Source organism: Nycticebus coucang, chromosome 19 (genome assembly GCF_027406575.1).
Source record: "Nycticebus coucang isolate mNycCou1 chromosome 19, mNycCou1.pri, whole genome shotgun sequence".
Taxonomy (NCBI): Eukaryota; Metazoa; Chordata; class Mammalia; order Primates; family Lorisidae; genus Nycticebus; species Nycticebus coucang.
In genome coordinates, this window is record NC_069798.1 from 49,345,189 (window position 1) to 49,372,864 (window position 27,676).

The 27,676-nt window shown below is 38.2% G+C and overlaps 1 protein-coding gene across 1 annotated transcript in view; it reads left to right on the top strand.

Moving 5' to 3' along the window:
* Nucleotides 1-27,676, top strand: part of DCC (DCC netrin 1 receptor) — a 1,249,028-nt gene that overhangs the window by 844,489 nt on the left and 376,863 nt on the right. Inside the window, 2 exon segments of the mRNA XM_053571848.1 lie at nucleotides 25,363-25,385; nucleotides 25,387-25,520. Of these exon segments, the coding sequence (XP_053427823.1) occupies nucleotides 25,363-25,385; nucleotides 25,387-25,520 (157 nt within the window).

Consider the following 27,676-nt stretch of genomic DNA (forward strand, 5'->3'; position numbering starts at 1 on the left):
AATTTTCCCTTTTCCATGACATAACTATTCTCACCATGGCCATTTTCAGACTACAAACTTGGTGTTACTGAATCCTGCCTTATGAACAGTGGAATGTAATTAGCTCTCCAGGGCTGGTGAGAGCTTGAGCTGGCACACTGATGAAGCCGAGGGACTTTCAGATTCCATCCAGGAGGGAGGGATGGTGTTGATCCTTAAGGCCCCTCTCTTTCCATTCTCACCCTCACTTGGTCTGGCAACCATTCTTCCCTTTCAGATTTATGGCTCTCACAACAGCATTATCCACGAAGTCAAAGGTACTTTGTCCCATGATGCATCTTGTTCATTTAGGCTGTCAAATGTCATTTAGTTGGTTATTGTTAGCAGCAGAGTCTTGGTGTGCAGAGCAGAGGAGATTGGTATAGGGACCTAGAGTACTGTGCCCCTGCTTCTAGTGACTCCTGATACGAGCGTGTCACCCCAGGGTTCATCTTTCAGACAGGGGCAGTAATTCCAGAGTCCTCCACTGATATATGGGGGATAGTTCATAATTTCATAACTCTAGAAGCCATGTTCAAATCAGATGCTTAATGTGATAAATGTGATACTTCATTTCCTTTAATAGGCCAGAGACAAACCCTATAGAGATGATCACAGGCTGTGAGTGTCTGCTCCATACAGTGGCATCCCAAGACTAGACCAAGTCAGGAGTTTACCCAGAGCAAAATGAAGCAGAATCATCAAACAATGAGGGAGAATCTAGTGAGTGCTTTTTTTTTTTGCCAAGGCCAAACAGGGTGCAGTAGTCACTTACTACTAAAGAACTACTAATTCCCTTCATCTAACTTTCCACATAGTTGTGGTCATCTAATTGTCCTCTTAGCTACCACTTGACATTTACCATTTTCCTTTCTGCATTAGCACCTGCTATGATGTCAGCCAGGAAATCTTACAGAGCCTGTGCCAAAGTATAATGGTTCTCACTGGTCTTGCAGACACCCAGGATGCTGCTGAGCAAACTCAGATGATGCCTTAAGTCCATTCCAGATATTAAACTATTCACACTAGGATAGCTAGAATGTAATGCAAGTGCTATACATTTGCAGTATTCCTCAGACAGTCTAGTGGAAAATTCAAGCACCGTTTTTGTTATTTTCCTTCTCTTTTGCTGAGAGCCCTTATTACAAGATTCAATAATGTGTCCACAGGGTTAGGCTGAGTCCCGTGGGTGACAGACTCTTTACCCCTCTGTCCTGAGATACTTTCCTGGAGTCACATGTGTGCATTCTGCTTCTTTCCTGGGGATATTATTCTTTCTCCAGGATTCTGTTTACGATCCCGTAACCTATCAATCAAAGGAGCTCTCAATATTATCTACCACCTTCACAGACCACTCAGATTTCATAGAGTGCAAAGGAGATAAGAGAGGAAACAGCTATGGGTAAATTAACTGCAGATTCATTCTCTTCCTTTTACTGAACACAGTGAACAGAGAGACATATTGTCTTGAGAACCACTGCTCTAAGAGACTTGTCTGTGAGTCCCCCAAAATCCTCACGTAAAAAATCATTCATACAAGAGAAGCGTAGAGAAAAGCTAAGGGTTAGTCCCAGAGATGCATCAATAATGCCAGCTTTGAAGAACTGGGAAGATCATGCAAAAATGATGAAAATTCTGAGTTTAGATGTAGGTGTAAGTAATGGACGTGAGTTGGGATGGAAAGAATGGTTGAGAGGAGAGACCCTAAGTGTTTAAAGAGACCACTTCTATTGAGGATCAACTGGGGTTAATGGAGTAAGGGGGGCAGGATATGTGAGCCGTATACAATTATTTATTTTTAGCCAGCCATATTCATAACTTTGCAAGAAGGACTAGTTGAAGCTGCCTCTCTTTAAAATCTGCATTTTAAAGATGTATTTACAGTGAACCTTACTTTGCCATACAGTAGTTCTGTTAGAACATCAGCGTATGTGTTGACAAGGCAAAGGTACGTTAAGTATCTTTACGGAGAGTCAATCCTAATAAAGCAGGGCATGCACTTAATTATAGTCATTTAATGGTGGCTTTTCCACTTTAATTATAGTTTTATATAATCTAAGCTTAATTTGATTGAATAATAATGAAGAGCATTTATACACTGAATATGGAGAGGGTTTTGGATCCTGCATGCATCCAAATTACACTCTTACTGTGGATGTATAAGCATCTATAAAGAATACACATGCTACTTAAGAATTTCACATAACTACAGCCCAGCATTGTTCTTGAATAGGGAGATGTGTTTGCAGGTTATTGGCAACACAGAGCTACCTTGAGAGATGCAATCTTAATACAGAAATCTGTATTTCGTTTAGCATGTTGGTAGGTCAGAACCCAAAGGGCCAGTGAATGGTTTGTCTCTTAGCTCAGAATTTGACGCTGGAGAGTAAAGAATGTAGTTTAAAAAAAAAAGAAGACAGAAAGAAATGGTTATTTGACATTTGTCAGAGAACTATTCCCTTATACTGACTTATTTTGTGCATTTGCTTGTACCTAGAAATTTCCAAAGAAAGACACATTGAACCTGGTGACTGCTAGAGGTGGGGTTTACTAAAGCAGAGTGACACTCTCCATCAGCAATGTGGGTGATGTTTGCAAATGTCAGAAACAAGCCTGGAAATTTTATTCCCTGGTCCCCTAACAGCTGATTCTGACTCCTTTGTGCCAGATTGTAACTGCTGTCACTCTTTAGAGTCCTCTGGGGAATTAGTACTGAGTTGTCAGTTGTCCTGTGGGTAAGCTTCATTTTTGACAAGGACGCCACCAGGAACCCATTATTGTTAGAAACTCTCATTCATTTGTTTTTGCTTGCTGAGGACACGTTCATGTAATGGATTTTCCAAGTCTTTCTGTTCTCCAGGCATGCTCTCTGCACCTCTGCTTCTCAGCTTGTTAGAATGACTGAGGCAAAAACTGTAGCCTTCTCCTAGTTCTTAGAGCTGAATTTCAGTGGTGGTGGAGAATGACAGGGAGGGGCCAGGAAAGAAAAAATATTCTTCCAGTCAACTTAGCAGCCTTAACGCCTGAGACAGTGGTGGAGGGCAGGAGGAAATCAGAACATGGGAAGTCAGGATTCATCATACAAATAAATTTCCATTATGGTGTGTAGATTAATGGTCATAGGGCAAGAATGCTAGCTAAAAAAAAAAAAATCATGTTTTGTTTATTCTATGAAGGAAAGATAATAAAATATGGCATTTTGAGTTTTACATTTTTCATTCCAATTCTGAATGCAATTCTCTGGGGTTGGAGGAATTATTTTTTTGTGAGCGTGACCTTGATCCAGTCTCCTTTCAATGTGAATACAATTTAGAATAGTACCACCTAGATCTGAGAGCTGCTTTTAGCTAAATAAGGTTTCCTGCCCCTCCTCAAAATGTTCTCAAGTCTCCTGATTTGTTACTTTGCATGAATGAGGGGAGAAAATATTGTTCGACAATTTGAAGATGGTTTAATGGAATAACAGACTTTCATTCCTAAGGGAGCATTTGAGGGTGACTGACTCACTCTCCATCTACAAGCAATGTTGTTATATCATTTTTCAACTTGACTAATTGAAAATGACAGGTGTCACCCAAACTCTGCATCTCAGGCTGTCCCAGTGCTAACAGAGAGGCATAGCAAATACCTTCTGTTGATGAAATAGAAAAGCTATGCATGGCTGTTTCCTTACTGATTTTCTAGAACATAATGTCAGTTAATTACTGAGTCAGTCACTATATAAGTGAAAGTGGTCGTTATGACTGTATTTTCAGTTGCTGGGTTTTTTTCCCCTACAAATATGGTTGGTTATTTGTTTATTTAGACCTGAGCAGAAATGTAAAAATCATATATATGTAAATATATATGTAAATCATATAAGTAAATATACAATATAATATAAATACATAATATGAAAATGTAAATATAATATATACACACATACATGCACAATATATAAAACATATGTTAAGTATCACATGCCCATAAAGAATAAACTCCGTATAAGATATATATACACGTGAGTTTGTGTGTTGTGAGCAGAGAATAGAACATGTCACGATCATGCTACAAATTTTGGTGATTATACACAAAGGGAGTTTTTAAAGTATTGAGTTTTAAATGTATTCATTTTCAGTTTTGCAAGACAATGAAAACATTAGCATATCTATTTACATTGAGGGAAAGAAGTCAGATACACAAAAATCTTACATACACACACACACATATATATGAGTCTACGTATGTAAAATTCTAGAAATACAAACACAATCTGCAGTACTAGCTGACCACAAGTTACCAGGAATGGGTGATGGCAGGAGGGATGGACCACAGCATGTCCTGAGGAAACTTGTAGGGTTGATGGCTAACTTCTGTTTCTTGATTATGGTGGTGATCTTTTAGGTTTATACATCTATCAAAACTCAAAAATTGAGTTCAAATGAGTACAGTTTATTGCACAGAAACAATACCTCAATAACATTGCTCTTAAAATGAGAAAATCTATTCTTCACCATTTCAACACTTGTGGAGAATTGCCATAAGTTTATCAGGTCTCTAATAATATCAAATGATTTGCACATAAGGTGAAAATTTCATATTGCTCAAAATATACTAAGTATTCTTAGTGGGAACTGAATTGATAAGATATATGATATATGGTGAAGGTTCAAGCTCCCAAGAGCCATTCTTCAGGAAATTAAGTTTTTTCTAGTGGGCTTGACAATTTCTACTCACCTCAGACGAGGAGAGCAATAACTGACCTTTTGACAGTTTCTCATATTGACCTACATGACAAGTGGCTGTATTTATTTTCTATTGCTATGTAAAAATTACCACAAATTTAGCAATTTGACACAAGACACATTGTTACTTTATAATTTTCATAGATGAAGAATTCAAACACAGCTTTTCAGAGTTCTCTGCTTCTGGGTCTCACCAATCCAGGTGATCAGGGCTAAAGTCTCATCATAGTCTTGACCGGGGAATGATCCACTTCCAATCTCCCAGGTTATTAACAGAATTTATTTGCCTGTGTCTGTAGGCCTGAGTTCTCAATTTTATTGCTGGCTCTTGTCTGGTGACCATCCTCAGACCATAGAATCCACTCAGAGTTCTTGGCCATGTGACCAAGAGAAAGCCACTCTTTATCTGTATGCAGTTCACACATGGCAGCTCACTTCTTCAAGCTCAGAAGAATCTCTTCCTTCAATCTGCTAAGGCATAGCTCTATAATGTGTTAGGTAATCATTAGAGCAACTACCCCATTGCCTTTGCCATATAATGTAACCTAATCAAGGGGGTGTCTTATGAATTTTGCCATATTCTGTTAGTTAGAACTCCAACTGTATCCAGAGGAAGTGCGGTCACCTTAGGTCAATTGGGCAGCATCAAAATATACCCATCACAGTTGTTTTATACTCTGTATAAAACCCCTGAAATAAATAATTCTCTAAAAATCTATTTAAACAAATATCTTTAAGTGTATAAACTTATATTTAAGATAAATTTAAGCAGGATATAGTTCAGTTTTAAATAAATAGGATAACTGGTACATTTTGTTTAATCTATATTCATTTTTTCAATTCAATTTATATTCATGAATTCCAGGATCATATCTCTTGTGCAGAATCAGCATGTCTCTACATGGAGCTCTAGGCCAGGAAGGAGTTAATTTGTCTTCCCTAAAGTTGTCAATTTCCATCTTCCTCGTCAGTAAAAGAAGACTTATAATTTGCAGAATGAATCTACATTCTTCAACAGTGACTGTATTTTAATAATTAGCTATTCAAATTATCTTGTGGTTGCCCTACTGTTCATAAAATCAAAAACATAATGTAAAATAACATAGATCATAATATTAGTTACAGATGTCATCTTACTCCATTTTTTTTTTTCTGAAGAAAAGGTGTTAATGAATTACTCTAGACTGATTTCCAACATAATTGCCAGGATTGTACAATATATCATTCTAAATGTGTGCCAGCAAATTAGCATCTGTGATTCACGCAGTGGTAGCTTCCTTAATGTTGTCACGTACTAAATACTTGGTGTTTAGGTTTTCAGAATAACAGGTGGCTCTGTACCATCTAGGATGAAGAGAACTTATAAGTTCACCATTGAATTGGTGAACTTCAAAGATGACGCTAACAACGTGCCTGTGGGTTTGCAGCAAAATAAGGCTGCAGGTCTGCTAAGCTACTAATGGTGAAGACACATTAATGATTTCAGCCTGAGAAATACTATTTTAAATAATTTTAGCTCTATTTTTGTGCAATGTATTTTTCTCATGACAACTATATAACACCCAGCACTTAATATTCATTTTCTAATACCAGGAAGGCAGCTACAGATGGTATCAATAGAAGCTGTTTGTTTGTCATAGTCTGTGTGCTTGTACATAGTACATATTCTATCATTAATTCCAAGATCTTCTGCCACTTCATCAGTGACCTTGGATGTACTTCTGAACTATTCAAAGCCTGTCATAATGCAATATTATGGTAGAACCCACTTAATCAGTGCATAAACTGATTTGTAAGATACCTGATACATAGGGATCACTCAAAAAAACAGGACTAATATAATTGCTCATCAAAATAAACCATCACTGGCCTATGTTTATATCTCTTTCCAGCCTAAACTGCTACCCTGGGGCCAGCAACTCACTGGGCAAAATACATCAGAGTATGCTATTTCTAATTATGCACCTTCCTTCTGGGATCAGAAAGTCATTGAGCCTCATTCAGTGAAAGAGGAAATGGGAGTTTATATGATTGCATTTGTCTTTAAAATGAGGACATATGGGCAAAGGAAGATTAAAGTATTTGTCCAATGTCATGCACGGATGAAACTGGAATTAGTAGTTACTATCTCGTGATCTAATTTCTGGTTTATTTGCTTGTTTGTTCTCTTGGCCATCTCTTTCATTTAACAAAATCTTTCATAGTATTCTTCCTATGAATCTGGCATTCTGTGTGTGTTTTATAAATTTTAACTCAGTTGACTATCAAGATAGGTAGAAGAGGTAGGTACAGTTATGATCATTCATATTTTATTGGCGAGGAAACTGAGGCACAGAGAGGTAAGGACAGACGCCGACTATGCAGCAGAGGCAGGTTATCTCTGGGACATAGTGTGATGCCACCTGTCATCATCACATGTCACTTGTCTTCCTCCCCTAGCACAGAAACACATCCAACAATGCCTTTGCCCCCACGCAATGGTCACTAGCACTCCGTATGAACATATCGGATCGGTCATCAAGGAGGATACGCACAGAGAACAAGAGGTCTGGGAGAGCAGGGAGGTTTATTTTGCTCACTGAATTCCCACCACCTGGAACAGTGCTTCATATGTGAAAGGTGCTCAGCAAAACTATTTCGCATGAAAAAACGATCAGATAAATAGATGAATAAGTGGGTATATGTGCAAATTGGGTGTGTACCATGTTTTAAAGGAACTTTTAGCTAAGAATGCAAGCCATAATCCAGATGAATAAAAGGTTTTATGACTTTTTATTCTTTTCATATTCTTCAAAGAGGCTTTCTATAAATAAAACTACTCCAGTCTGGCTGAAACAGATTTGCTCAGTTTTAAAATATATATTAGAAAAACATATGTTAAAACCCAAATTAAACAAGCTTGTATCTACATGGCTCAGTCTCAACTCAGATTAATTTGGTAGAGGTGAAAATGAATTCTTTCACAGGAATTATCTTGCCATATTTTAGAATGACATCTCCGTATGGATGGCATTTTTATGAGAGGAAATGAGGATTGGAATAAATATTGCAAGGGGGTTGAAGGTAACTTCATTCTAGATATACCCCAGATAGACCAGAATCTAAAAAGGTTACATTCTGGGGTTAGAAAGAATTTGGTAATTTTGTTTTCATGTCCTTATCATTATTAAAAAAATGGCATGCTTATTTCCTGGAAACTCTGGCCATTTAATTTCTCACAAAAAGTAAAAAGATATTTCAGAAAGAGAAATCAGTATAATTGAGGAGAGAATGAATTCTATTGTAAAGATTAATATGTGCTGAGGGAAAAAAAGGAAGAAAATGTCAGTGCAGTGTGATGTAAGGGGCTTGTGTTATTGCTTTATGATTGGAAATACAGGGCCTAAAAAGTGAATTGTATCAAACTATTACACATAGTAAAACCAAAAAGGACATGATATGTGCCATTGTTTTATTCAGAAAATTCTTGTGTCTTAAACCCTAAGGATCTACTCAAAATTTAGATTTTTAAAATTTGAGGATGAGTTACAAATATATTTCTAAGCAGATAATAAATTCAGAGTGAATACGGTCTATGAAGTTCCCCCAATCAGGCATCAAGAGGAGTTAATGAGATTTTTAATACACATCCCTAAGTTTTGCAGTTGACAACGTGAGAATCAGTCAAGGCTTTATACAGCATGGACTCTGCTGAAACCCCCACAGAGAAACACCTAGTAGACTTGTTAATTAGTGAGTTGATAACTATCACTTCCTTCCTGGTTCTTATAGAGATAAATGATGATGATGATGACGATAATGAAAGTCCCTAGCAACTTATGTTTCCTGTTTTTAAGTGAACTAAAAATAATGAAATGATTTGAGTATAAGAAACAGAAACACAGGAGAAAACTATGCTTTGGTAGATATTCTCCAAAAAAACATAAATACATTTATACACATACATATATAAAGTTTATATCAGGCTGTGTGTTTCTAAGTCACTACACATGAGGTAAAGTATTGAGCTGCGTACGGGTAAAGTGAAATTCAAATTTATTTATCGTAAGTGCTCATAGAGATGGGAAAAAGTCTTATAGGTGAAAGAAGTTGAGACTTCTAGCTTAAATGAGTTTTACAAATTAGCTGGAATCATAAATTGCCATATTTAGAGGATAAATTAAATTATCTGGAAGATCATCCTGGATGTTAATGATTCATGATATTTTTACCCTGGACTCACATGAGGAATGAGCTTTGATATGAAAATTTGAAAAACACTATTTCAGCTGCCTAGATTTGACGAATCTGGCTACTCCATTCATTTGTAGGAGTCGTCAGTAAATAAACTTTTCAGTCTTTTTGACAGTCGGTTTTCTGTATTTCTTGCAGCCAGCTGTTCTACTCATCACTTGTCACCTCTCTCCTCTTCATAGTTATGTATTTATCAAAGGGGAAGTTTCCCACCCATAATTTTGCCTTTTATTTCCTTGGTTATGATAACTTTCTATGTTTCTGCCCTCCCTGACAGTATTTCCAGTCTTTCTGCGAGAAGGACATAGAGCACCAAGCCACCTAACGCAGGTGGCTATGATGGGTGCTCAGGTGCCGAGTGGCCATGTGCTTAGCTAAGTCCTTGGTCTCTGGGAATTCATTGTGCCAACCTGAACACAACTCTCTTTCATTTTGCCTTTAATTGTTTTTAATTGCCACCTTTAATTTAATTACCTATCACCTGCTACATACATTGAAAAATAGAATGACACAGGACTCTACCTTCTTGGAATCCAATGCATTGCTCCTAAGGATGAACTACAAAGGAGACACGCAGGCAGACTGGCGCCAGGTGATACAAAAGCATCAGCATGAGTCACAGATGAGTGGATGCCACTTCTGGGATTGAAGGATGCAGGCTGGATGCTTTATCTCTCAGTCTGTCTGCAATCAGGACAAAGGTCATACTTTTTCACCCTTCAGAATTAATCTTTTTGCTGTGGCTATTAGATGTTAGCTTGATCACAGTAAGAATCCTAAAACTTAACAACTTAATGCTATTCTTGTGCCTTTTTCTCTTTCAATTCTTCACTTAGAACAAAATGGTGTACTCCTAATACTCCTAATACTCCTTTATCATCTGTCTGCTGTAAGCATCTTGAAAAAAAAATGAGTGCTAACATCATTGGGGTTGATCTTCAAATATAGTTAAAGCGCTAGTCTTCTCCCCTTAAAAATAAGCTGTTTTATATGTGGTAGAATACTTTTAGATTTACAGAGAAGTTGTAAAGATCTGGTATTGCTCCTGTATACCCTTCTTCCCCATTGTTAACATCTCACATGACCGTGTGTAATTGTCACAGTTGATTACTAAATTGCTATGAATTAGACTCTAGTATTTATTTGGATTTATCCAAGTTTTCCATCAATATCATTTGTCTATCTCAGGATCCAACCCAAGTTGCTTCCATGCATTGTCCTACCTCCCGTCTCCTTGATCTATAATAGCTTTGGTTGTTGCCTGTTTTTCTTGACCTTGGCTGTCTTGAAGAGTATTTGTCAGGTATCTGACTGACCATTTCCCAGTCTGAGTTTGTCTGAAGTTTTTCTCATTATTTATACTGGGGTTATGGGATTTTGGAAGGAAGACTACAGAAGTGAAGTGCCCTTTTTGTCATAAAATATCAGGGACATGTGGCAGTCACATGATAACATTGAGGATGATCACTCTCAACACTTTTCAAGTGAGGACTAAGTTTGGTGGTGTTTTACCATGAAGTTGCTACTTTTCTTTTTTTACCCATGTTTTCATTTGTATTTTTTTAATTTTTTGTTTAAATTTTAGTCTTTAAGTTTATTTCAGTATATGATGGGGGTTCATACATTTTGATTACATAGTTTTACAAATTTTAAGTCAAAGTTGTAAGTGTTCCTCTCACCCAGAAAGTATGTAATAAATCCATATAAAGTACCTGTTGGGTGAGAATTTACCCTCCCCCTCTGCCCCCAACAATTTCATTGAATTTGCTTCCTGGCAAGCACATAGATGTTTATCAACTAGTTCCAATTTGGTATTGAGTACAGGTGGTGTTTTTTTTTTTTCCATTCTTGCAATATTTCACTTAGAAGAATGGTCTTGAATTCCATCCAGGAAAGATACTGGGTCACCATCTTTTTATGACTGAGTAGTATTCCATAGCATCCATATACAACAATTTACTAACCCATTCACATATTGAGGGGTGCTTGGGTTGTTGCCACGTCCTTGTGCTTGTGAAATCTGCTGCTATGAACCTTCCAATGCAGCTGTCCTTTCTATAAAATGTCTTTTCTTCCTCTATGGAAAGTAGTATGGATATTTCTCAAAGAACTTAAAGACCTACCATTTGATCTTGTGATCCTTCTTCTAGGATTTACCCAAGTGAAGTTAATAGTTGGAAGCAAATCTCTATTTGTAGCCCACTCCCTCGGCTCATCACTGCTGTTCTGTGATGGAGATCTAACATGATTATGGCACATCCTCTCTCAAGTCACAATACTCCTACAGACAGTTACGGAAGGCACCTTTTTTTTTTTTTTAAGAATACAAGTTGAGAACAAAAGAACACAAGTTAATTGCTCGGAAAGAGTTCAGTAATAAAACTCTTTACAGACTCCAGATTCCCCATCCCTTAACATTAGCCAACAGAGTTAGAACCCACAGAGGACAGTTAATGTGTTTGGATTATGAGTCAGCTGCATTGCAGAGATGTCAGAGATCACCCCTGATTCATCCTGGGCTTTTTGTTTAATTTTCTAGTCATTGCCAAGTAAACTTATTTGTGTGTCACATTGTGGATTCATTCCAGATACTGCTATAATAGACAGGGAACTGGGAGGCCAGAGTTTATTAACTTTTATTGCCATATCTTTATACTTACTGCTATATCCAAAAGAACATATTATAGTTAGTAATTTAGAATTATCCCAGCAAGTGTGACAGCATCAAATTCTGAACCTTATGCGGATAACTTTTTCCTTATGTTAAACTATTTACTTGTGAATATAATATATCAGTTACTTTTTATTTTATTTATTAATTAATTTTTTTTTTTTGCAGTTTTTGGCCAAGGCTGAGTTTGAACCCACCACCTCTGGCATATGGGACTGGCGCCCTACTCCTTTGAGCCACAGATGCCACCCCTACTTTTTGTTTTAAATCACTAGAAGCACAAGAGTGTTTTCTTCCCATTTGAAGCCAAACAAATTTTCACTTTCTTGGAGGTGAAAGCCATAGCTCTTTTTGTATTCATATGTTAACATTTACTATAAGAAAGTAATTCTTTTGGGGGAATTTAATAAATTCTCTCAAAAGGAAATGACAAAGGGAATATTCAAAGATCTTAAAATTAAAATTTTATACACTAATACTTTTATCTCATCTTTTCTAAGTCCAGCTTTTTTATTTACCATCTTCTTTTCTTTGAATAGTTTAATTGGTTTGTTACAACTCTTTGCATATCAAGAATATTAATATTTTGTAATAGTCTTGAAAATGTCCCAGTTTGCCTTTCATGTTTCAGTATTATCTGCTGTGCTTTCCCATACAGAAGTTTTTGTTTTTTTTTTTCAACATAGTCATATGTATCAGTGTTGCTCCCACTTTAGTAACAAATGTACTGAGTTGTATTCAGAATTTTATTTGAACTATTCTTTCTGGGTACTTTATCCTAGCCTTTTGTTCTTTCTGAATGCCCTCTTTAGTAGCGAACAGAAATTAAGCGTCTCATCCAGGGCTGCACAGAGAGTAAGCAGCTTGAGTCTGGCTTGGACCCAGCAAACCCTTGTACTCTCAATTGCTGTCACACTGCCTTTCCTTTGGTTAAGATTTATGATATTTGTAGCGTAAATTTTCATCCTAATACTATTAAGCCTTCCTGTGCAAGGGCAGCTATGCTTTCACTTAATATAGAAAATGCCAATATCTATTAAGGTGGTAAAATAGTCAAGACAGGGACTGGTACCCTCTATATTTTTAGACCGCCTTTAACTGAATTCAAAGGACTTTACGTGTACTTTGCACTGTCTGTTGTGATGTTGCAATCATATGGAAGAAGAAAGATGATTTTATAATATTTTGATGCTGGAAAATCCTCAGGGACAAGAAGTATTATGATAAGGTCATCTATCAGTAGTGACTGTGGCACAAATTTTATTGTTATAGCTCCTTAATTCCAAACTTTTCCTTTGTCTCTTTAGAACCAGCTTCCTATGGTGTAAACGTTTGTAATCATCCAAAATTCATGTCAAATCCAGTCCCCGCTGTTGTGGTATTAAGAGGTGGGGCTTCTGGGGAGTGAGTACATGCTAAGGGCTCTGTGAATGGGATTGTATCTTTTATAAAAAAGGTTAAAGGGACATGCCTGCCCCCTTCTGCCACGTGAGGAGGCAGGAACAGGTGTCATCTATGAAGCTCTCCAGACATGAGATCTTCTGGAGCCTTGATCTTGGCCTTCCTAGCCGCTAGAACAGTGACACTGTGAGAAATGAATTTCCATTGGTCATAAATTACCCTGAGCAGCCCAATGGACTAAGATGCAACTACTACTACCAAAACTAGATAGGCATCCTGCCAGTGGGTTCCAAAATCCATCCCAAATTTAGATGACTCGGTTTCAAAGAAGAAAAAGAGAAGTGGGGAAGAGAGGAAGAAATAAGTAGGAAAAAGAAGGGAGAAAAGACAAGAGATGAAAATACTGTTGCTTCCTGGCATGACAGAGCCTCTGTAGTAGCTTTTAAGATTAACCCATCTGCACTAATTAGTTACTAACTGAAAGGGAATACAGCCTTGTCTTAGTCCTTTGAGCTACTGTAACACAATGCTCCAGTCTTGGTAATTTATAAAGAACAGAAATTTGTTTATTGCAGTTCTAGAAGCCAAGAGTCCAAATCAACAGGTTTGATTTCTTGGTGAGGGCTGCTGTCTGCCGCAAAAATGGTACATTATTGCTGCTTTTTCTACAGGAGAGGGACATTGTGTCTTCCCAGAGGGGAAGGGATAGAAAGGGATAAAACAGGATGAACTCCCTCTGTCAAGCCCTTTTCCAAGAGCACCTGATTCCATTTATAGGGCAGAGCTCTCGTGACTCAGGCACCTCCCAAGGCTCTCTCCCCTCCAACTGTTTGTTGTGCATTAAGTTCCTATGTGAATTTTAGATAGGACAGAAACACCCAACTCGTAACAAGTCTTGACTCCTAGCTCAAATCCAGGATTCTTTTTTATTTTCTCAAAAAGATGTCATTCATCATATATATCTTTTCCTTCTTGTAAGGATGAATAAACATATGAATACAGCCTAAATATAAGTTGCTTTAGCTACAATGGAAAGGAGGAATCAAACTTACAACTCAGTAGATACATTTATTATGTAGATGAACATTAGTATCCTGTATTTCAGTATTTCACACACTTTATGTTATATTTTGAGTAATTTGATAAATTTACCTACCATAATTCAAATCAATATGGGTCCTTAGGTAAATCACATATTTAATGATTTTTTTAATCCAATAAGACTTTTTAAAAGGTCCATCTTTTCTGCAGGAATTAGTATTATTCTATTTAGAGTGCTCATGGAGGGGACTGACATGTGATACATGGCCACATTTTATGATTATATAATGAGCTTTTATTACTTAATCAATCATCTCTAATAGTTTTTCTTTTTGTTTTCCTACTTCACGGATTTAAAACATGAATATTAGGTTCAGGCCAATGAGCCTCTTTTATAGTTTATGGCTATACTATTATTTTCTTCACTGCAGTACAATAAAAAAGAAAAAGGATGAACTTACCTGAATGATCTCTCTGCAGAGGCTGTGAGTACTGTGTGTTCCTAATCCTACTCCCCAGAAGATGACTAGAAAAAAGTGGGGCTGGGTCTCTCTCTTCCATTCTCTCAAGTGTACAGAGGGATATAAGGACAATCCCTTCTTACTCCAAACAACAAAAATGACAACACCAAAATCAGGCTCTAAAGAAACATGCTTCCTATACATTCTATACCCCTTGTAGATTTCATAGCAGTTACTTAATGCTCTACTTATATAAACTTAACTGGAATAAGTAATGATTTTTTTAGTTTTACACCCTCTTTTATTCCTTTTATTTTTATTTTCATTTAATTTATTTTGATGACTATAAAATTCAGCGGTGAGTAGCAAAACTAGAGCCAAGTACTGTGGACACAGACACGTTATAATATCTGTGCCCAACATGGCCTGTGCATTCTTGGCCTATGACGCCTCCGCACACCAGCTCTGTCCAGCTATTTCAAACATAGGGTTGAGTGAACCTGTCACTCTGAAACTCTGAATCTCAGAGAAATTAGGGAACAAAATTAAAACTATTACATCCTAAAAATGATCATTTCTACAGCTACCCTTATACCATACCCTTGGATAAATTATTTTTAAATTTATTTTAAATCCTGTGGGCAAGAGTGAGAAGTTTGCCATTAGTAGAACTCACCAAGGCAGCAACATGATTGAGGCTCTTTATTGAGTTACTTGGTAGTCTAAAACAGTAAAAGCAGTTCTTAGAAATACCAACATTGGGGTGTTGCCTGTGGCTCAGTGTGTAGGGCGCCAGCCTCATATACCGAGGGTGGCAGGTTCAAACCCCGCCCAAGCCAAACTACAACAAAACAATAGCCAGGCATTGTGGTGGGCGCCTGTAGTCCCAGCTACTCAGGAGGCTGAGGCAAGAGAATCGCCTAAGCCAAGGAATTTGAGGTTGCTGTGAGCTGTGATGCCATGGCACTCTACCAAGGGTGATAAAGTAAGACTCTGTCTCTGAAGAAAAAAAAAAAAGAAAGAAAGAAAGAAAAAGAAATACTGACATTGCTTAGGAGGATATCTTAAATCTTTGGTTCTCCTTACTTAAGTTGTATTATCTTCAACTTATTTTTACATAAGTTTCTTCTAGAAAACATATAGTTGTTTCACTCTTATACACACCCATCCACGCAAAAATTAAACTCCATTGGTAAAAAGGATAGCCTAAACCTTTGGTTCTCCTTATTTAAGTTGTATTATCTTCAACTTATTTTTACATATGTTTCTTACAGAAAATATATAGTTGTTTCACACATATTAATACACACATGCATACAAAAATTAAACCGCCTAGGACTGATTCAGTTGTTTTGCTTTTCTTAACAACACAGCTTGTCATCTATTTTGGTTTAGTAGTGTCTTATCCCCAAAGAAAATTGCATGAAAAACACTGCTTCTTAAAGCCTGCCATCCTGATCTATATCAGCAACACACGTGTTCTTTAAATGTTCTTCATGGATGGAGGAAGGATTGCATGCCAGCCTGGGACAAAGCACCATATGGCTGGGCCAAGGTGAAGGATGATAAGTGCCCATGAGGCATGGGAGGGGGGCTGTCACCGCTTGTCAGTCTTTGTCCCTAGGGGAAGCTCTGGTGACAAGGGAATGATTGAAATGGCACATTGGGGGTCCCTGGGCATGAGAAGAGGTAAACAAGGACTGGGAATTCAATGACATAAGCTCAAGGGAACGGTGGGAACAAAGTCAGCAGGGATTGAGTAGAAGCTCAGCTCTCTCAGCGTTGGGGAAAGATGCCAGGAAGAGACATTGATGAGAAAGATGATGAAAGGTGGCCTCACAAAGCCTTGGAATCATGACAGATGGAAGGAATACAATGAGTAGTAAGAAAATGCAGAGAGAGAAAAGAGACCCGAGATGGAGTAACTCTTCCAGAAGCAGAAACATGAGATGATAAAATTCTTTTAAAAAAGAAAGAAATGAATGATAGTATTTTCTCTGCCAAATAAAAAAAGAGATAAGGAAGAATATTGGGGTAACTAAGTACTGTACAGAAACAGAGGAAGCAATTTGTCCCCAACTTACCTGACCTATCAGAGTTAGTTCAAATACCTCGCACTACTTTTTAAGAGGGTTCCTACATCTCCAGCCAAACCTGAAATTGAGCCAACAAAAGAGGCTTTCTGTTCCATGGCTCTGAAGACAGACAAATAATAACATCAATCATTTATTGACTACAAATCATATGGTAGGCACTGCAGGAAGCCCTTAAAATCCACTGACCCGAACCACTTTGCTACCCTATATGTTAATTATTTTCCATCAATTTTTAAATGTAGAAAGTAAGGCTCAGAGAGCTAAATAATTTTCAAAGTCACATAGTTACAGAGTTTTGGAGTAGGGTGCAACCTAGGGCAGTGGACAAAATCACCCCCACCCCTTTTTTCTTATTTTCCTAAGAGAGGAGCTTTCTCTTTGTTATTCAGAGTGGAGAACAGTGGTGAATAAACTCTTCAAAAGGCACTTTCTTAAATAAACAACGTGGATATAAAGAAATTACTAAAAGCATTGAATGGATGATTTTATATATGTACAATGCACAGATCTGAGCATAAAACCCTTTAGTTAGAAATGTTGGTTGGCCTATTTAGCAGATACTACTTTACTCTTCATTTTGTTGGAAAAGATCTCAAACTCTGAGAGTGATAGCTACCTCTGCTGATAGGCAAATGTGTCCCAGAATTTGTTTCTCAGCTTATCTATTAGTGTGGCCATAGGGAATCCTTTTTAGAATAAAACCTTAGCTTGGTCCTGTTCTTTGTGGAATTCCTCTGTGGTTGTGGAATAACAATTACTACGACAGACACTTAAGTCCTCCTGTAGAAACACAGGTCATCCCAAGCCAAATCCTCAGGCTTTTCTGCTTCTTAATGAAAGTGTTATTTCCCTTGGGAACTATACTCACTTGAACACACCTTCTGTGTTGTTTAGTACATATTTGGGTGTTAGAACGGATTGTCGTGGATTTCCCTTCTCCGTTTGATCCAAAATGAAATCTTCTCACCCCAAACCTGCATCCTCTTGGAACCTTTCCCTGAGCTCAGTTTTTCAATCTACTTTGTAATTTAGCAGCAGATTAGTAATGATTAGCATAACTAACTTGCAGCCATAGCTCAGTCTCCTCCAAGTACATATTCTCAAATACCCACTGTAAAAGTTCTGAGGGAAAATGTTATAGCCAAAGTCTAAACATAATCTGGCAAATTTACAATGGCTCTCTTTTAGCCAACCCTGCAAGAATTTTTTGGATGTCTGTGATGTGACTGATTCACTGTGATAATTTGGAGGATTAAAGAGGTGAACAGTTTGGACTTTGTTCCTACTCTAAACAGAGCATACAATGTGCTATGAAATACTAAAAAATGACAAGTACGGGAAAGTGTCCTGACAGAGTGTTCATCTTGTTCTGCTTCTGTGAAAGTCCAGAATGGAGGGACTAAAGAAAGCTGGAGATGGATAAAAAAGGCCCCCATAGTGCAGCAAAGCATGGGGGAAGTGGCCCAACTGAGTTTTCAGCACACAAAGTAGCAAAGGTGAAAGCAAGAGGTCTGAGTGAAATGCAGCAAGTCCAGCCTGGAGCTCTAACAGATAACAAGGAGCCAGGCCTGCAAGCAAAGCCTGTGCAGACTCCTCAGGCACAGCTCCCCACCCACCCAAGCGGATTTTCAGTGTGATCCTTTGGGCTTGCTCCTGCTTAAGACAACTGAGAAAGCAGGGCTGGGTGGGAGGAAGAATGCCAGAGCTGGGAGAAAATGGGTCCTTCAGGGTGAAGCCAAGCTGGGCAGGGAGCATTACCAAGCTGGCTTCCTCTCTGGACTTTGGAAATGGATGGAACAGCGGAAATGGATTGAACAGCCTTTTACACTGGGCCTTGTGCTCTTGCCAGAATACTGCATGCATCAATGATGGGATGCGTTCAGTCTATTCAGTTTATCAAAGAAAGTTCAGTGTCTGACACGATTCTATAGCACTGTTACCATGGTAGTTTAGCAATAGTAAATTATTATAAACAGGTATCTAGGCACAGAATGGAAATGGTTTAATGAGAAAGGGTTTTCTGATGTCTAAGCAATTACTGTACCAAAAATTTAGAATGGTACTCATTTGTAAGTAAGTGAATGTCTCTGACTTCTCAGTGGTATTACATGTATACACTTTTTTTTATTAATTTAAGGAATTTTATCCTCAAATTCCCTGTTTTTTAGAGGGCAAAATCCATAGCTGAAAATTAAATAACTCCTAGTTTCAAGCAAAATAGTAGGAACTTGATAGACATTCAAATATATGTTGGTTATTCATTTTAGATACCAAATAAATTATTTTATGGACGTGAGCGCATACATTTATTAATTAGCCAGATTTAACCATTCCACAGTGTTTATGTACTTAACCCGTCATGTTGTACAGGATAAAAGGAGACAATGTCATCTATCAAGTAAAAAGTAAAGATTGAGATTTAATGAGATCTTCTGAAGGGCAATCATTTTCATCTCATTTTAATTTAAAATTTAAAAAATAGGTTTCAAAACTATTTTTAATCCATGTTTCTTAGTTCTACTAAAGTTCTTAATACACTACCACAAAACTATAATTTTTTGAATTTTGACAATAGCACAAATTTTTTTGTAATGTTATTCATTATAATTTTTATTTATACACAGTGAAATGTCTTTCAGGTAGGCTTATAAAATTGTTTTATGAGCTGTGAAAACAGTAAACTGTAATTTAGGCTTAGATACTTCTCCATTTAGACAATAAGAAGCTAGAGTTTTGTGTCGCGAGAACAACAAGAAAAAAGAATTCAAAGGAAAAATAATAGATGTTTGCCCTTAGGAAAATTAAATGTGCCTATCATTTCACTGATATTATCTATTTATATTTTAATTTTAGTAAATCCTCACTCTAACAAGCAGATGTAGCTAATAAAACATCTATTTCATTTGGTGGCCACATTTATCATGTTTTAGTTAGCAACAGGGAGAATGAAACTAGAAAATAAGTCTCTTGGTTCACTGTTTAATGTAAATTAACATTTTTGTTTTATGAATACAGCTTATCTTTTATGCACCTCATAAGGAATTAGCACATTATTAATGAGCTCAGAGAAATCAGTGTTGGAAACACTATATACTAAAAATCAGAGTGAAAAAGAGTCTCTGATACTCAGAAAAATTGTGGCTATATAAAAAAATTAACCCAATAGCATAGCTGTTACCAAGGATATTGCACCAGAGATAATCAAGTTGTTACTTTTTTTTTTGTTTGTTTGTTTGTTTCAAAACTACCACTTCTCTGGATTTGTGTTATCTTCAAAAATCACCTAATTTTTTGGATTTTGCTATGATCACATTTTATAAAAAGGTGTTCTTAAAAAAGAGAAAGACTATGTTGTTATAGTGTGGCAAGTTCACCTCCTCTTCTCCATGAGAACAGATAAAGAAGCTGTAACTATGGCAACAGTAATGGACCAGACAGATTAGGGCCAGACTGGAGATTAGGTCTCCAAGAGCAAAGAAAAGAAGTCCTGATTGGTTCTTTATTGAGACCATACTTGAAGGTAAGTTACTGTTAAGAAAAACCATGGAGAATTAGTAGGAACAAAATTAATTCCCCTATTTAAAAAAAGAGGCCATTTCTTTATTTAAACTCTGTTCTTTCCTTTTCACATAATGCCTGTTTAAACTGAGGTAAAGAGTCCATGATTAATTCTATTTTGAGCTTTATCGGTCCCGTCTGAGTTTAAACTACTTCTGTGAGAAGACGCTCCCAAAACCTGATGAAAAGAAAGAGAAGACAATAGTTCTGCTTCCAAACTCCCACTGCTTCCCCCTGGGCAGTCCATGGACAGGCAGAGAAGGTCCAAACTCCCACTGCTTTCCCTCGGGGCAGTCCATGGACAAGGAGAGAAGGCCCAAACTCCCACTTCTTTCCCCCTGGGCAGTCCATGGAAAGGCAGAGAAGGTCCAAACTCCCACTTCTTTCCCCCTGGGCAGTCCATGGAAAGGCAGAGAAGGCCCAAACTCCCACTTCTTTCCCCCTGGGCAGTCCATGGAAAGGCAGAGAAGGCCCAAACTCCCACTTCTTTCCCCCTGGGCAGTCCATGGAAAGGCAGAGAAGGCCCAAACTCCCACTTCTTTCCCCCTGGGCAGTCCGTGGACAGGGAGAGAAGGTCTAAACTCCCACTGCTTTCCCCATGGGAAGTCCGTGGACAGGTAGAGAAGGTCCAAACTCCCGCTGCTTTCCCTCGGGGCAGTCCGTGGAAAGGCAGAGAAGGTCCAAACTCCCACTTCTTTCCCCCTGGGCAGTCCGTGGACAGGGAGAGAAGGTCCAAACTCCCACTGCTTTCCCCATGGGAAGTCTGTGGACAGGTAGAGAAGGTCCAAACTCCCACTGCTTTCCCCATGGGAAGTCTGTGGACAGGTAGAGAAGGTCCAAACTCCCACTGCTTTCCCCTGGGCAGTCCGTGGACAGGCAGAGAAGGTCCAAACTCCCACTACTTTTCTATTGCGTTCCCCCTGGGAAGTCCGTGGACAGGGAGAGAAGGCCCAAATTCCCACTGCTTTCCCTCAGGGCAGTCCGTGGACAGGCAGAGAAGGTCCAAACTCCCACTGCTTTCCCTCAGGGCAGTCCATGAACAGGCAGAGAAGGTCCAAACTCCCACTGCTTTCCCTCTGGGCAGTCTGTGGACAGGCAGAGAAGGTCCAAACTCCCACTGCTTTCTCCCCTTGGGAAGTCCGTGGACAGGTTGACAAGGCCACTTGTTTTCATGATGAGACCACGTGTGAGTGAGGTGCTTCTAGGGAAAAGATTTGATAGTTTCTTGTTGTTTTCTTAAAACTTATTTCTAAAATCTTTAAAATTCTCAAAAAAGTTTCTCCCAGTTACCATCACTCATGTATATATATCACACTTAAATATTCTCTAAAAAGTTTAGTAAGGTTTCCATTTTCTTTAAACTGGTGAGATGTATTAGGTATTATATTTTGAGTAAATGAGCCATCCATGATTTCAGATTGATGTACTAATAAACTGGTGGACAGTTGAAGGCAGACATTTATTATTTTTTAAACAATAAACTTGTAGAAATGAGACTTCTTGGCAGATAGTCTGTGTATTCTTTTTATTATTTTAAAGGATTTTGCCAGATTGACTTCTATGATGGTAGTTCCTTAACAAACTTCTTAACCGACCACAGATGAGGGCACACAGCCTGGTCAGTGTGAGGTATTAGCATCCATTAACATCTTGCCTTTCTGGCAGGGTTTTTTAAGCCTTTATTTTAATGTGTATTTCCTTTATTATTTGACAAGTTGAAGCCTACTTGTAAACAAGGTTATCCTTTACTTTACTGATATTTTAAACAATTGTTTTATATTATAATATTGACTATTGCCTGTTATATATTTTCCAAATTCTTTGGTCAGTCTTCCCAGAGGTAACAGGACCTCAGCTAAGACAAGAAGGAAAATCGCGGATACTCAGATGGATGCAGTAGGCTTGTGAAGTGTGGGGGTTGCAGCTGTGAAGGCCCTAGAGAATTTCAAGTGGTTCAGCATGAAGGGAATATTTTTAATGGGAGCATCAAAAGCCAGGGAGCATCCATGCTCATTCGTGAATACAGTGGCTTTCTCTGCTGACCACCTCTCTCTCTGCACATAGAACAGAAATGGGCAGATGATAGGTACTCTGTGCCTATTTGCTGGATGAGTAGAGTTACTGATCGCTGCTTAGAGTGGACACATGCAGACCTCTGCCCCAAGGTGATTTTCTTGCCATAGGAAAACACTACACCACTGTTTGGGAAAGACAGTGTCCCTGGAGTCACTCTCAGCCAATGGCAGAGAAGGAGTCAGTAGGTAAATTCCCTGATTCCTAAGGGACAGGTAGTTATGAGGAATATCTTGCCTGACTCTCGGGTCCACAGTGGGATTGGCCTTTAGTTTCCCATGGTGATAACCACCTGGATGACTCACTCTTTCTAGGTTCCCGCCCTGCCCTGTCTCACTTCCTCACTCCCCAGTAGGATCACATCCCCCACATGTATTTGCACGTAAGTCCTTTCCTGAGGCCCTGGCTAGGGTGGGGGGAGCCAAACCAAGACAAAGAGTCAGCAGGAGCCAGGCCAGCAGGCGGATGAAGAAGACTGGGGCTTGTCCTGAGGTAAACAGAGGTGGAGGAGAAGCCAGCAGGAGAGTGATCTGACCAGAATTACATTTCTATCAGCTTCTTCTGGATGCTGCACACAGAATAGCAATGTGTAGCGGAGAAAGGTGACTTTAAGGAAGGCAGAGGAAGCGGAAGGCGTTGTGATGATTCCCATGAGACAGTGGGTGGCTGTAAGTGTGGTGGTGGAGATACAATAGCCTGGTAGATTTACCAGAGGTTCAGGAGGGGGATCTAGCAGGTGGCGAATGAGGGAGAGGCAAGAAAGGGGGATGTGTTTGGGATTTCTGGGCTGTCCAGTTGAGGGGACATCGTGGACACAGCCCAGGAAGAGGCTGAGGAGGGAGGAGAATAAAATCCCTCCAGTGTGCTAGTCTAAGCTGCCTGTGGTGTGTAGAAGTAAAGGTTTTTGTCAAGAAGCTTAATATCACCCATATTTTTGAGAGAGACACTCCATATCCAGGCATCAATCTTTTCCCCTCCTCTAACAATTCTGCTACAAAAGATTGACAAACTCACTGCCAGTCTTCCATTTATTTCAAATTCTGTGCTGATTAGGAAAGCAAAGGGAAATTCCATCTACAAAGAAGTAGTCAAAGGATCCATGGAGTCAGAAATAACTTTGGACGCTTTCTGCCATTCTGTAAAACCTGTCTTTGTCTGTGTAACTGGTATGTATTGTAAATTAATAACGTTTCTGGAACCATTAGGAAATGAATTATTCTCTTCTCCCCTCAAAATGGATTTTTTCCAGATAATAGGAGTTTAGCTGATGGCTGTAATATAAAAGCAGTCAATCCCTGTACACAGTAATACAAGGATGGAGATGAACTTTGATAATAACTAGGGGAAAGGTCTGCAAATCTAGCTTGAAGATTAAGTGTTGGCAAATGGATGCTTACGCTTTGGGGCTAGAAATCACAAAATTAAACACATGTTCTTTAGACTTGAGGAATTAAATAAACAAGAAGAAACAGAGAAGTCTAGGAAGGTTGAATTAATAATTCACACACACAAATACCCCCACATACACGCAATACACAAACACACACACATATTCAATAGAAAACTTCTATTATATGTTATAAATACTCCAAATATTTGAAAAGTCACTTTTCTAACTGTAGATAATTCAGTTATTCCTCTAGATAGCAATTGTTAAATTTTACTGTCAATACAGTGATAATGCTACAGTAAGCCAAATGCAATTGGACATCTTTATGTCTTGTAGAATTTTTTCTGTCATTTTCTTTACTACAAGGTAGTTTATGAAAACTGCTTTTTTTGTTAGCTTCTTTTAATTTCTACTTGTAATTTTCTATAGTATTAAAAATGTATAAATACAATACTTTATATCAAAAAGAGTATAAACAGACTTTGACAGGAATGGATTTTATAATAATTACTTGATTACCTAGGCCAGCGGTTCTCAATCTGTGGGTCACCACCCACAGGAACTGTATTAAAGGGGCACGGCATTAGGAAGGTTGAGAACCACTGACCTAGGCATTTATCAGTACATGTAAATCCATTGTTGTATTATGTAATTTGGGGTCTTTGTTGACTTGACTTGTAAATTAGAACTTTACTAACTCCATGTCAATTTAGGTACACCTACTTGGCCTGTGACTTTTCTATATAAAACACATCTTAACTATAAAAGTCAGTATTTTAAAGAATCAATTTAGTTACAAATTTTTCTTAAATAGAAGGGGATTACAGTGGTTTTTTTTTCTTCCTGCATCAATTCTCTGATCTCTGGAAATAATTTCATCAGAAATCAGATGACTTTACTGTTTATTAAAACTGTATAATCACATGTTTTCTAGAGTAGTAAACCCTACCCCACAAAAGACTTTGTAAACTTTTGTAAAATTAAGGCTCTCTCTCTTAGCTCTACTTGGAAATCTTGAAAATATTGATAGGTAATCTTTGGCAAAAGAATCACTTGGAATTTAGCTTTATATTTAAAATATATTATAGTCTGAATCATAATCCCGTTCTTTACTTCAAACAGAGATGCAAGCCTTATTTATTTGTTTATTCATTCATCCATATTCTTACCTATTCAACCACTGCTTCATTCCAGACAGAATTCAAGGAGATACAGTATTAATTACTTAAAATAATTTCCCTTTTGTCTAAAACATTTTCTGTTATCACTTAAAGTAACGAGAAGTATAATCCCTTTGCAATATTCAATCATATTATCCACAGTTCTAAAGTAAGGTCTCCTATGCTTCTTAAAAAAATCACATTACCCAATTTCTCTCCTTGTTTCTTGCCTAAACATTTATTTCTTATTGCTGTGGATCCTGTGACTAATAAAAACTGGACAACTATTCAGTGGAATCATATATATTATTATTCACCACCTTTCTTAAAACCCAAGAAACCCAAATACACCTTTGATTCTGGTTACTGTGTTACTTCCTGCTAGTGGTTACCGTTTGGCCTACATTTTCTTCCTTCCTTTACAACCTGTGTGACTGTAACACAGTGACGCTTGCTGATAGGTCAGCTCTGCCTTCCCGCTCAGTTTCCACCCAGGGCGCTGACACCCCTAACAGTCTCCTCTCCTTCCTCCTCAGCTTTCCCCAGCTCCAGTGTCCTCCCCTTCAGCTCCCAGAGATGTGGTCCCTGTCTTGGTTTCCAGTCGATTCATCCGTCTCAGCTGGCGCCCACCTGCAGAAGCAAAAGGGAACATTCAAACGTTCACGGTCTTTTTCTCCAGAGAAGGTGACAACAGGTAGGTAATGCTACCGATAAAATTCAGCCTAATGGGCCATGTCTTTAAATGTGCACTTGACTTTACAAGTCAAGTCACTAGCAGTAGCAGATCTTCAGCAAGAACTTTGGAGATTCCGTGAAATCTCAACTCTCTGTCCTTTACTCATTACTAAATGGAGATGAGTGGCTTTTATAGCAGGATTGTTTACAGAGTCAAATGAAATAATTTATAAAAACTTATTTGAAAAAAGACAAGAATGTGAATATATAATATCTATGTTTTATTTCGTTGGTTTTTAAAGAGAACAGAATTTGGGCTGCATATTGATAGAATAGGGTATAAAAGGACCACTGTGGTTAGTTTGTCAGCTCGACTGTGTCACTGATGTCATAAGATCCCCAAAACAACATGACTTCTCTGAGGCTAATTTTACTCTTTAATGTGGAGAAAATAGTAATACTGGCAAAATTTTTGTGGGGATTAGACACAGGTCACAGCAAAGTGTCTAGTATTTAGTAGAAGTTGTAAATGTGAATATTGTTATAGACGAGGCAACATGAGTTGTGTGTATCTGCTTTCAAGATCATAGAGGTTTTTTTCCCAATATTTTTCCGTTAAAATTTTTGCCATTTTAAGACTTGAAATTTGATTCATAAATCTAAGGTAGATTCTGGTAAGTTTCATGTGGAGAGAAGCAAGCATGCTTGTGCTAGGCTTCTGGTTTGTCAAACTGGTGAATACTTTAATCACGTGGTCACCTTTGGGAACTTCTCAGGATCCAAAAGGAACATAAGTAGGACTTGCCAAAGTGGAATTTAGTTCACATTCCACTGCACCACGATGATCAGGTGGTACAATACAGCTCCTCAATGCTGAGTCTTAAAATGCTTTTCTTTCTAGTTGGCAGTAGCAATTAAAGTATAACCTTTTAAAGTTTTATTATGTTTTATAATTTGGTCCTTACTTTAAAATGAAGAGAAAGAAATAGACACACACAGATGTGTTCACTAAGACCATTCATTACCATGGAGAAGCAGCCATTTGTTTTAGTCTCACCTCTGCAAGTATTTAACTCTGTGAACTTACAATGTCTTGAATCACTGTGCGTGCAGTTGTGAATCTTGAAGGTAATCACTCTTACCCAGTCCATCGTCACGTTTTTTACATGGATTTTCTGGAGGCACCTTAAATTCAACCTGCCCAAGACCAGACTCACTGTCTCCTCCTTGGTTTATGGAGGTGTTATCTTAGCACCTTCCATTTGGTTGACCAAGCAAAAAATCCAAGTCATATTTTATTCCTGCCTGCCTCCCAACACTGCCATTCTTCATCAAGTCTTGTCACGTCTATAGCCAAGTCACTTTATTGTATTACTTCCATCATCAATTCTCTGATGTCTGGAAATAACTTCTCCCCTTCTCATTCATCCTCCTGACTGTCTGCAGTCATCTTTTTGAAATACAGTTTGGATCACTCAGTCCACGGCTCAAAAATTAAATGTTCCTAAGTTTAAATATAATAGCAATTCTACCTAGAGGAATGTACATAAAAACTTCTAAATTCCATTCTGTGGAAATATAGATCTAATCTATACATAGAAAGGTAGTTTCTATAACCTGTAATACCTAAAAATATCTCATTTAAGTTGAAATGGCTGGATTTAAAATGTTCCGTTCATCGGATGTGTGACTTTTGTGTACTTAATTATGTATAAAACAGAATAATATCTCTCTGCCAGAATGAATAAAATGAAGATAAATTCTACTTTTCAGGATTGCCATGAGACCTAAATGAGGGAATTTGGGTAAAGTATTCAGGCAGTCACAGCAAGAAAATAAGGCTCAAAGGGTAGGAAGAAAGAAGGGAGGAGAAAGGGGAGGGGGAGAAGGAGAGGTGGATAGTGGGAAGAGGGGAGGAGAAAGGGGAGGAGAAAGAGGAAGAGAGGTGGTAAGGGAGAAGAGGGGAGGAAGAGGAGAGAAAAGAGGAGAAAGGTGGGTAGAGGGGAAGAGGAGGAGGAGAGGTGGGTAGGGGGAAGAGGAGGAGGAGAGGTGGGTAGAGGAAGAGGAGGGAGAGGTGGGTAGAGGGAAGAGGAGGAGGAGAGGTGGGTAGGGGAAGAGGAGGAGGAGAGGTAGGGGAAGAGGAGAGAAGTGGGTAGAGAGAGTAGGAGAGAGTGG